The sequence below is a fragment of the Canis aureus genome, chromosome 4, assembly GCF_053574225.1.
Source record: "Canis aureus isolate CA01 chromosome 4, VMU_Caureus_v.1.0, whole genome shotgun sequence".
Classification (NCBI taxonomy): Eukaryota; Metazoa; Chordata; class Mammalia; order Carnivora; family Canidae; genus Canis; species Canis aureus.
In genome coordinates this window covers 84752534-84765344 of record NC_135614.1, presented here as the reverse complement: position 1 = coordinate 84765344, position 12811 = coordinate 84752534, and the positions used below count along the sequence as shown (strand labels likewise).

The window sequence follows — 12811 nt, the reverse complement described above, 5'->3', positions numbered from 1 at the left end:
AAAGAAAGGCAGGGGGAGGGAAGGAAGGAAGGAAAGGAAGGAGAGAGGGAGGGAAGAAGGAGGTGGGAGAGAGGGAAAAATATCTTTTTAAAAAGATTTTAGGTATTTTTATATGAGAGACAGAGACGCTGAGACACAAGCAGAGGCAGAAGCAGGCTCCCTGCAGGGAAACTGAGGTAGAATTTGACCCCAGGACTCCAGGATCACACCCTGAGCCAAAGGCAAAGGCTCAACCACTGAGCCAACCAGGCGTCCCCCAAAAACATCATCTTTACACCTTAGGTTACCTTGATCTCATTTTTATTTTCAACTGCAGTTTTATAGTTAGGCACAATTTATAAGGGTTAAGAAGCTCTGTTAATATAAAAATGATTTCCCAATTATTTGAAAAAAAATTGAACTATTTCTAGTTTCTATGTGGTTCTTTGGCACTACATGAGCACAACTGTAGCTTTAAGGAAAACGCTCAGTGTTCTAATTTGTAGACAGTTGTGACACAAAAGATTCTGGGGTCCTCGGCTGGGCCAATCTGTGGAGCATGGGACTCGATCTCAAGGTTGTGAGTTCGAGCCTCATGTTGAGCATAGAGATTTTTAAAAATTTTTCTGATCATTTTCATGTAGTGGATAGTAAGATATATATATATATATATATATATATATTCCTATTTGATGCTCAAAATATTTTATACAAAGCAAAAAAAAATACTACGGAGTTGTGCTTTGAATCATTTTTTTTTTTAAGATTTCTTTTTTAATTTGAGGAGAGAGAGAGCACAAGCAGGGGGAGAAGGAGGTAAGGTGGAGGGGCAGAGAGAGAAGCAGACACCCCACTGAGCAGGAAGCCAGATATGGGGCTTGATCCCAAGACCCTGGGATCATGATCTGAGCCCAAGGCAGACTCTTAACTGATTGAGCCATCCACAAACCCCGGTTTTGAACCGTTTCTGATTAACTGGCTTTATTTTCAAAGTACATTTTTCCTTGTGTTTTAATTTTTTATTATTATTATTATCATTATTATTGATTGACTGACTGATTTTGCTTTTTAAAGCTACAACACCGGTCCTTTGGGGATGACTTCAAAAGTCAAAACAGTACCTGACAGGGTTGATACAACTCCAATTCCATCTTTCCATGCTACCAATTCCTTGTTTAGTTTCTATGTCTGCTCAACAGAGAATTGTATTTAGAGCCTTTTATACATCATAGGAAAATATCATTGTCCTCTTTTAACGCCCAGCACTTTGAAAACAACATTATGGATTACAATCTGAAGTTCTTTATAATAAATGGCCGAAAATACCATAACATCCTGTAAATCATTCCAAACTATCTCAGGTCATTTCAAAAATTAGTAGCACTGAATACTTTGTCAAATAAAAAGAAATTTAATTCTATGTAACTCCCCACTTTCTATCATCATAAATCATTGTTTGTGATAGAAAGTCATTCAGACATTTTAATCAAGGAGTGAGACTATCAGTGTAATTACGAGGCTATCTCCCAATTTATCATACCAGTGGCTGAAAAATACGTCATTTTCTATCATCTAGATAGGAAAACTACATAGGTACACTGCAAAGGTTACTACTTACTGAGAAGAGAGTTAATTTGTGAGATTAACATCGCTAAGAGCCAGAATTAGGCTTGAGTCCTACCCCTTCCTTATATTTATAATTCTAAGTCTGGCTTCAGAATGAAAGAGAATACATGCTCTGAGAGGAATGATTTCCTTTTTCTAAGTAGCTTAAGAGAGAGAGAAGAGAGAGAAAAAGAGAGATTGAGAGAAACAGAGAGGTAGAAAGGGAAGGAGCCATCATTTGACTACCTGTGAAGCAATTCAGTTAGCTTGCTCAAGAATTTTAAATTGTTTTTAACTTCACTATGTCACCACATTACACGCTGTCACTTTAGTAAGGCAACACACGACAAGCATTGGGAGACAATTCTTCATCGTCTCTCTCAACCCCACAGGCCTTGCACAGAAAGCACTAAACATCCATTCTTCAAGACTATATTTTCAAGAATGCATGCATAGCAGATAACTTTGAAAAGTTGAGATAGGGTCTCCCTCCAAAGCAAAGGGCAGACATGCTTCCCCTACCCAGTAAAATATAGATAATGTCTCCCTCCCAAACAAGGGCAGGCATTAGCAGGCTTCCTCTCCATAAATGCAACCCACTGAATGTGCGCGCATCCATCTGGGTCTCTTTTTGCCCATATGGTACTTGGGGCAATGGGAACTGAGTCACTAAGCAGATGCTCATGCTGCTTGCTGTGCTGGGAGCCGTAGGGTCCTTATCTCTGACCCAGTCATCTCAAGTTTTCTTCCAACAGTCATGAAACTGTAGGAGACTAACAGTTCTTAATGGTTGATGTAAAACAACAACAACAACAACAGCAGCAGCAGCAACAACAACAACAAGCAACAGCATGCTTTAATTATGTGTGTAAGTTTGCATTAAAAGTCTACTCCAATGTGTTACACTCACATATGCTATCTGGAAAATCCCCTTTACACAATCTCTATGGGAAATTCAGGAATAGAAAAGATACGCTTTTATCATAGTAATTTCATACGTTATTTGTATTGACTAAATGTCAGTAGAAATGAATTATGTGGTGCCTCACGAACAATGAAGTATATATAGATGGTACTTTTTATGACAGTGGTTTCTTCTTTTTCAGAGTTAAGAAAGAGGAATGAGTCTCACATACATATATATTATGTTAAAAGTGTGTCAAAATAATCCATTTATATTTCAAGTGTATGTTTGAGTGGCATAACTGTGACATATATTCACAAACTCAATGCTGTTAGAAGAGGAGAACATGAAATCCAGCATCTTTATTATTCAGATCACTCCATAGTCCCTATTTTTCTGTGATGTTCATACAGGTGGCCTTTCCAGGTACTTCTCCGATCATTCCACTGGGTCCTAACTTTTGTCACCTGATATAATATGCAAGCTGTAGGGGTTCATCAGTGTTAGCCACAGAGAGCACTGTTCCCCCAAATCCAACTAGTATTTTATAGAGAAAATTTTCTAAACATATACACACATGCACGCACAACGAACTGTATTGCAAAGTTTGTGATAAATGCATCTAAGATATGTCTGATGAAATTCCAATCTGAGTATGTGATGTCCCCCTATATCATTCGTCAGGTGAATGGACACACGTGTGCTTAAGTAGTTTCATGTGGATCATATTCTAAGATCTGGAATTGGAATAAAAATCTCCTAACTCTTTATCCTGGCTTTTAAGTACCTGTAGTCAAGCAACATCCACAGACAGTACAAAGTATTGGTTAGGAGACACAGAAGGATGGAAAGGGAATTAGAGGGATCCCTGGGTGGCGCAGCGGTTTGGCGCCTGCCTTTGGCCCAGGGCGCGATCCTGGAGACCCGGGATCGAATCCCACATCGGGCTCCCGGTGCATGGAGCCTGCTTCTCCCTCTGCCTGTGTCTCTGCCTCTCTCTCTTTCTCTCTCTGTGACTATCATAAATAAATAAAAATTTAAAAAAAAAAAAAAAAAAAAAGAAAGGGAATTAGAGGTAGGGTGGAAAAACAGCTGGGAGACGAGAGGAGAAGTAGGAAAGAATAAAAGGGAGCCTCCAATCTTCATGCTGTCCGTGCTGTTTTTGAAATACTGTCTGTAGGGATTCATATGTTGATTTAGAGATCGTTGGATTTCATTCAAGGTCCTGCCAATTCGACTCAAGTAAACAAATTAAACCTTCATGGCACAGCTATTACGAAGCAACTAGTATGCTAGAAGCAATAAAATAAATTGTAAAGGAGAGAGAACTGACACACCATGGGTGTTAACTGATTGATAAGAACTTTAGTATATCGTGTTATTTATTTGTTCAGATCCTGTGTCAATTTTCCTTCTAATGTGTTGCTATCTAGTCGTGTCCAAGAGGACTCCTTCAAACGCAGCTTCCTTGTTTGAGAGAAACTATAAAACGAGGGATATGTTCAAGGGCCAATACGTGGAATAAAATATCAAGTTTACCCAAAAAGGCTTTAGAGGAGAGTGAGAATGGCTCCTTCTGGTTTATTTGCTACAGAAAAAGCAGGTAGCTAATGATGCTTTGATTAGCATCAAGGGTAAGCCATTTGACAGCAGAATGGATTAGAAATGAGACCTTGATTTCGAGTACTTGAATATACTGTAAGGTTCTCAGGTATGTAAGTGAGGCAGAAGTCAAGAGGATGCTTTTCATTTTGTTTAAAGATTGCGTTGGGAAAAAAAAAAAAAGATTGTGTTGGTATTATGAACAGTGACTCTCAAATGAACAAGAATTACTCTGATATCAAAAGCTCACATTTTAGGGACACCTGGGTGGCTCAGCGGTTAGGCGTCTGCCTTTGGCTCAGGTCGTGATCCCGGGGTCCTGGGATCGAGTCCTACATCGGACTCCCTGCAGGGAACCTGCTTCTCCCTCTGCTTATGTCTCTGCCTCAATCTCTGTGTCTCTCATGAATAAATAAATGAAACCTTAAAAAAAAAAAAAGCTCAAATTTTAGGAGTGAACTGCACCATGAAAACTACGTTATAGGCTTCTCAAAAAGCTACAGGACAAAAAAAGAAGAAAAACAAGAAAAAGAAGCAGCAGCAGCAGTTACATGACTCATGAGCCAGATAGATAGGTAATAGATGATGATAGATAGATAGATAGACAGATAAATAGATAGATAGATAGATAGATAGATAGATAGATAGATAGATAGGTGATAGATAAAATGTTGAGTCATGAAAATGTGTTTTAAGTGTGTTACTATAACTTTACACTATAATTTATATTTTTATTGGGCGGAGAGGGTTATATACAGCCATCAAAATATCATCCTAGTATCATGTTAGCATGCATATATATATATATTTTTATATATATATAATATATATATGCTAGAAGCAAATAAAATATCTATATATTTATATTAACTATATATATAGTCAACTAAAGTTAATTTATAAAATATATATTATATATATATTTAATATTGTGTTAGTTTATTATTTATTTATTTATTTATTTATGCTAGTTTAGAAGAAATTCTGGATGGACAAATTATTTTTGCCATACAATTAGATCTATTTTAATAAACTGTCATGCTATCTCTTCTTACTTTTTTCTTATTATTCTTTATTTTACTAATGCAAAACTATATTCTGCATGTAGTTACAAAAAGAAGAAAAGAAAGGAAATTCTATTGCTTGGGGGCCTACCCTGCAGATTTTGGACTTGAATCTCCACTATCATGGGGGGAGGGGGGCAATTTCTTAAAAATAAGCATCTCTCGCTCTCTGCCTCTCCCATATCTACACAGGCACATGCATGTACACGCACATCTGCTGTTGGCCTTGTTTATCTGGAGACCCCCAACTAATAGAATGCCAATCAGATCGCACCAGGAATATGAAGAGGGCATAGATCACACTCTTTCGACCATACTTTTGGAATCTATTGGCTGTATGCAATCCTTTCTTCTTTCTTTAAGGTCTAAAGAAAATCATTGAAACCATGTTGACAAAGGTCACCTCGGGCTCACTGACAAAACCAGTAGAGACTTTTTCAGTCAGTACTTAATTAGACCTGTGCATTTCAACATCTGTTTGCCATTTCTTACTCCCCAAAACTTTATTCTTTAGTTTGTTTTCCATCACACTATTTAATATTTATGCTTTGCTTCTTATTAAATAGATCCACCTAATTCTTCTTTGCTTGCCTTTCAGTTAGAAGCCAGGGTTCACATACCTTCTCAGTATTTTTCCCTAGAGGGTTACCCATTTATGTGATTTTTTTACTACCACCTGTATTACCAATTACTCTTCTACCTGTATCTCTACCATAGGCTTCTTTTGTGAACTCTAGATTAACATGTCTAAATATCTATGAGATACTTCACCTGGATACGTCTAAGTACCTTGGCGAGGCGCCTGGGTGGCTCAGTCGATTAAGTGGCCAACTCTTGATTTTGGCTCCGGTCATGATCTCAGGACCCAGAGCCCCATGTGTCCAGCTCCCTGCTCAGCAGTGAGTCTGCCTGAGAATTTTCTCTCTTTCTCTCTCCTTCTCCCTCTCCCCCTCTTCCTGCTCTCTCTCTCTCTCTCTCTCTCTCTCTCTCTCTCAAATAAACCTTAAAAGATAAAACAAAACTAAAGTAACTATGGGTACGTAATGTCTATCAGTGATCATTTTGTTTCTTACTCTAGCCCCAGACCTATACCAGATACGAGTGAAAGAGCGTCAGAAATCTCAATCACTTATTTCACTTCTGTTCTTTCATTCTCTACATGCAATTATCCATCAATGTTTTGTCTCATCCTTTATATCCCCATGAAGGACATATCTTGAAATCTTTTATAATCTGCCTTCCTTTCAAACTTTCAACTCTAATATCCCCTTCTCTTCATTGCTTCCTAGACAAGCCTACTGTAACCTTCTCTGGTACGTGCTTGTCTTCAAGGCTGTCCCTCCACCCCCAGTGAATCTTGTAAGTGGCACTCTGAGTGCTCATTCTACAACGGCTATTCTGTCCATGTAAATCCCCCACCAAGACATTTTTGTGGATCACAACACCTTTAAGAACAAAGAGTACTGTGATATACAACATGGGGCTATCGCTAATAGTACCCTACTGAATATCTGAAAGTTGCCAAGCGAGTAAATCTTGAAAGTCCTAACCAAAAGAAAAAAAAGTTGAAATGATGCATGGTGACAGCTGTTAACTAGACTCACTGTGGTGACCATCTTGCAAGTCAAAGATGAAGCATCCAGCTTCAATGCAAATATCGAATCATTATACTGTACACCTGAAACGAATATAATGTTATATATCGACTCTACCTCAATTTATAAATAAATAAATAAATAAATAAATAAATAAATAAATAAATAAATAAAGAGATAAATAAAATAATACTGATCTTGGTATCAAAATTGAGCCTCTCTAATACCTTCTCTCTTTACCTACCCTAAATGGTTGGCTTCACCTTCTCTGACGATATTGAAATATGGTTATCTAAGCCTCACCTTGAATCTTCAAGCCTCAGTGCTTACAAAACTTTCCCTCAGACTCTCTCTTCTGAAGAAATGGAGTCATCCTTTAAGACACATCTCAGGTGCTCCCTCATCTGTGAAGGCTTCCTTAAACTCCTCTATCTTCTGGACATAGTCATAGACTTGCCTTTGCACCATCCCTAATAGGATTTCCATTACAGTGCTTTCAACAGTATCAAAATTATCGTTAGCTCTCAATGCCCTCATAAGATAATGAACTGTGGTATTTTCTGGTGCAATGGGGCTAAGCTACTTGTCTTAAAATCCTAGTTTCAACATTCCCTGCCTATTGGGCCCTGGGACAGTTACCTGACTTTTCTGTATCTCAGTTTTCTGATGGGTGAAATGGGGCAACCAGAATTCTCCATTTTGCTTTTGAGGATTACTTCATTGTATGTATGCAAAACAATTAAAACAGTGCCCAAAGTAAGCACTCAGTAATAAAGCTTACCAATTATAAATGTAACCTAGGGACCTTTCTCATTAGATTGATCCCTACCAGCTTTAACGCTTTCTCAAATTGTAATGCATTCTCAGCAAAAAGAGATGTTGAATAAACAGATACCTCCAGAATTCGAGTTTATATATGTTTCCACTTTTAATCTTTTTGCCGTTTTAAATAATTTAAATTTAAGAATTACTGCTCGCGAAGATCATCTGAAATGACAATTCAATTTCCTAAATTATTCTTTGCTGATAATTGGGCACCGTTTTCTTGATACACAGCTTTGAGGAGATGATATAACATACTCAAAGGCAAAGGCATAGGCACACAGTTATATATGTTGGTGTAAGCGTCCAGCTTACTCTACGAGTATGTGTAGTATACATTGTGTGTGTCTTAAATAATATGGTTTTTTGTTTTGTTTTGTTTTTGTTTTGTTTTCATTGGGAACTTTGAGCAATTGATAGCACCTGAGTTAGTTTTTGCTGATCAGATTAATTTCTGTGTTACTATGCAATATAGTGTCTTACCCTTTTCCAGGTATTGTAGTAAATCCAAAATGTCTATTTGAGAAAATCATTGGCTTTACCTCTGGACACCTTTGTGATTTCTTTGTATGTAAAGTCCAGTCATATTCATCTTAAGCAATACCACAGTGTGGTCTTTCTTGAAAGAGTGTCAACATTAACATCAGCTCTTTTTAAATGTAACCATTGTTGATGCTAACGTCCACTAAGCCATTCAGGATCCTGACTATAAATTTCCACATGTATAAATTCTTTTAGATTAGAAGCTAGGGACATAGATTTTTCTTCCCAATAAGTGGAACTTTCTGTAATAGGAACTGTACAAATTAATGTTTCCCAGAGATGCTGGTGCTGCAAAAAAAAAAAAAAAACATAAAATGAAATTTGCAGCTCAATTATAGTAGTTCAGTGTTATTTTACTGATCCACTATGACCACTATACTTGGCACTTTTGCATTTGCCTTCTTCCTTAGCCTTGAGATCTATATTATTTATAATATTTTACTTTTCTGCGAACTGTCTCAATGACCTTCTAAAAAGAACAGAAGCATAAATATATTTATATATGTTTACACACATACGTGTAATGGCTTGAATTGCTCCCGATGTTATCATATTACTATTCCCACAACTAGACTCATCAAGACAAACTTAATTAAACTTTAAATAGTTTCCATGTGGAAAGGAAACCACGGCTACTATTGTTTCATTTGCATTAGGAACATACATTGTGAGAAAGCCACAGGTTTTCATCACACGCTACAAACGTGTGACTGAAAATAATGTTGTTTTAATTTAATGATAGTTAGATCTTAGATACACTCCTTTAAAATCGGTGCATAAATATTAATTTATCTTTTAAATGAATTGGATGAATTTTATACTATACCATTCTATACTATACTAGTAGCAATTACAAAGGTATGATTCCAGGGTATCAAACAAAACTTGGATATGCAACTCCTGGGTGAAGTGCTACTCTATGTAAGATAGAATAAAAGTTGGTTTCATTAATTTTTCAACAAACAATCTTCTCACTTTGGATTCAGGCAACTAAAGGCTATGAATCTGCTTCAATCAAAACCAGAGAGAAGACTTTCTCATTATACACTTGCCGGGAACCTCAGTGGATGTCTAGTTTCCATCATAAGCAGAGTTGAGAATATTAATACCCCTGAGGCAAAGTTTTAGAGCTACACTACCCACCCATTTGTCTTAGATTTCAGAACTTGATTCTTATATTTCATTAATTCATAAGAAACAAGTGTGCCAGAACATGAAATCATCTCACCATAGAGATTATTGTATTTTACGATCTTAGGAATCATAGAAGCAAAAGCAATGTACAGTAATATTGGGGGGGCTTCCATGTTTTGGAGAATTCTCTTCAAAATTTTTCTGAGACCTCTCTTTTTTCCAAGTCTATTTGCGGGCAGCAGTGCCATCTGGGTGAGGTGCCATGGGCTGTGCCGGAACTCCTTGGGCCATAGTGTCCATTTCTCCCCTTGAAGGCATTCTCTGACTTTCTACTTGATTTTGGGGCTTATCAGATGCCCTGTGGAGCTCCGGAGCCAATACCATAGATCCCAGGGCCATTTGGCCGGGCTCTGATTCCTAGTAGGTGGTCTGTCAAGGAGATTGCCTCAGCTAATGACATAGTATCTTTTTGACAAAAATCAGTAAAAATTGGGCTGCCAGAATGGTATTCAAAGACTGACTTGGCATGACTCAAATTTTATATAGAGATAGAAAATATTTGCCTGAGGCCCCATATGCCTCAGGGAAACCCTGGCTATGTGTTTATTTTCAACAAAGGTTCTATTTGTAGACCTTTTCCACTGTATTATTCAATATTCTTTAAATACATTTCTAAAAAGTAAATTCCAAAAATGTAGTGCAAATTATTTAAATCTTGAATGGATTTGCTTCCTTTTACCTACCACTGGAATCATGATCCATCAAGTTTCTCATTAGCTTAGGCTTCCAGAAAGCTCTGAGGCCTGGAATGTGCAATACATACAGTCTTCTAGGTCAGTTTCCTAATACTCCCCCTGCTATACTTTTCCATTCCTGTCTTTGGATTTATTCTAAACTCTCTTTAAGCATATATGTTCTGTCTTGTTTTCAAGCATGTATGTTTCTATTAAATCGATGGCAAAATCTTTCAGAAGATTTAAAAATGGTTAACTAACAAAATAAAAATAAAATATTCATTTTTCGGGAAAAAGTTTTTTTGCTGGCATTCATAAAATATATCCATTCTAGACATAGGCCAAACATTTTATGTAAGGAAAATAGCAGTAAAGCATGAATGTACTGAAATGAAGAGTTGCCATCCATTATTTTGTGAAAAAAAAAAAAAAGATAAATTTTTATGAGCTTACAATAAAATTTAAAAGTGACATGCTATGTTGAAGATTGAGGTGTATGTTCTTGGGTTCCAACATGTATCACTTTGGCCATAAATAGCTTCATAAATAGCTTGCAAAACATATAACCAATAAATTATTTATAAAGTATAAGCAAGCTGGGTCAAATACTTCAAAGCCACATTTCAAATGGTATGTCATGTTTTTAAGGGGCAGGGGAAGGGAGACATCCTGGTTGTTCAAGGGTATCAACAGCAGGTCGGAATAGCTATGCCTGGGGATTTTTTCCTACGTCTCTTATTGGTAATCAGTTCTGGAATGTCTGTGAGCAACAGTGTGCAGTAAAAACACTTTTAATTAATGACACTTTATATTTTAACTTTATGTCGTTAGCAAAGAATGTTAAAGTAAAAAAAAAAACAAAAAAACAAAATATATACTAATCTCCTTGAAATAACCAGGGAGCATTGAGGTAAAGGGTGATTAAAGGATATTCCAAAGCTTACCCAGGCCACTGAGTCAGGAAGAGAAACCAGGTCTCTTGGATTTCAATTCCAGTGTTCTAGGCACTGGTTTGTTCAACTCCTGTGCAAAACATCCACACACAATACACAATGCATAATCCCCCTTGCTATCAAGCGGTTGTCAAAAGAAACACGCCATTACCTTTCCCACGTACTGAGGCTCGGAGCCCATGTACTCCTCCAGCACAAAAAATTGATTCCATACCCAGCCACGTTTAACTCGTTGGAAATGTGATCGCCGCCCGGGCAGATGGATAACATTTTCTGTTGGTTCTGTGGCTAAAGTCTGTTGTGGCTGCGGCTGGAGTGGTGTTAGGAGGCCTCCATCAAACAGGACCCAGAGAAGCAGAGATAAGCAGTTCCTTGTAAGCATTGGCAAAGGCTTTCCTACAGCAGAGTAACAAAAACTCCAGCACTTAATGTCGAATTGTGGAATCCAGCTTTGAGGTGTCTGTGGCCTCCACCACTTAACTCTCTGTTTTATTGCAGAAATGATAATGCAGGCATTAATCCTTTGGATGAAAAGGCTTCGGCTGTATTACATTCCATCTACAGGGACCTATAAAACAGATTAACAAAGATACATTAAATCGACAGAACTACACGATGAGAGTCATCAAAACCCCCGTTGTGTCTGCCAACATTTCAAGAAGTAGAGAGTAGAGAAGTGACATTGCATCATCACTGCTATTCACCCTGCAAACTTGGATAAACTATGTTTTTTACAGACTTGAAAAAGCTCTAGTTAGAATGAAGCAAAAAGTCCATATCATGAATAGAAGCAATTTTTTTTTTCAATTTCATAATCACTTTAAGAATAAAACACAGGTGGCTATTTTTAATGTGAAATACGTGACAGAAGGGTTTCACGATGTCACCCTTTGTAATTTGGGGTTAGATCGTTGTTACTGGCGAGCTATCTTGTGCATTTGACTTGTAGCCACATTTCTTTCCTCTGTTCAATAAATCACAGTGGCATCCTACCCTATTCCCAATTGTGACAATCAAAAATTTTTCCAGACATTGCCAAATATCTCCTGGAAGAAGCAAAATAGGCCAAGATTTAAGAACCACATGTTTAGAGAATAAGAAAAAAAAAAAATTAAGGAAAAAAAAAGTCCCTAAAGTTAGAGAATAGAAAGAATCAGACCATCCAGGAAAGAACAAGATAAATTACTAAATGTAAGTCAATGAAATTGCTGAAATATAAATGACTGATAAACTGTCAGATGGTTTTATAAGGCTTTATAAGCTTTAACTTAAAAAAAAAAAATTGCTTCCCTCCCCTGGATACGTGGGGATTATGCTGTATGAGGTGGGCAGCTTGGCCTACCAGATAGACACCTCTGTTCTGCAATTAGGTAAAGTGAGCTTTAACCTCTTCCCTACAACAAGCAATTCTTTTTTCCATTCACTCATCTAGGGTTTATTGAGTGTCTGCAAAATCCTTTATTAGACAGTAGATAAGAAAATACACAGAGCCCTTGCCTCCCTGAATCAGAAACAGAAAATAATTCAAAAAAACAGATACATAAAAAAGAGCAAATTTACCGAGGCTGTGAAGGAAAAAAATAAAAAAGAGAGAGAGAGAAAAAAAAAAAAAAACACACACAGAATATCCGATGGCAAAACATAAGTGAGCAAAAGCCAGTTTTAGGTGACAATTGCAGTGACAACTAAAGGAACAGGAACAGCCTATACTGTGTGAGCAGCCATGGGGGGAATGTGGCTCGAGCCAACATGGTTTAATGCATTTGGCACTCGGGGCTCAATGCCTACAGCCTAAAATTGGAAGGTTTTCAAGAGCCAAAAATGTTGGAGGCCAGAAATTATATATAATGCTCCCCAAACAAGAGAACTAACATCA

General features: G+C 37.2%; 1 protein-coding gene across 3 annotated transcripts in view; it reads right to left on the bottom strand.

Moving 5' to 3' along the window:
• CDH12 (cadherin 12) overlaps positions 1–12811 on the bottom strand; it is a 966147-nt gene that overhangs the window by 242031 nt on the left and 711305 nt on the right. For all 3 annotated transcript variants that reach the window (XM_077896365.1, XM_077896364.1, XM_077896366.1), the window contains one exon: positions 11087–11503. In XM_077896365.1, the coding sequence (XP_077752491.1) occupies positions 11087–11317 (231 nt within the window). In that variant the 5' untranslated portion in view covers positions 11318–11503. The remainder of the gene's footprint in view (positions 1–11086; positions 11504–12811) is intronic.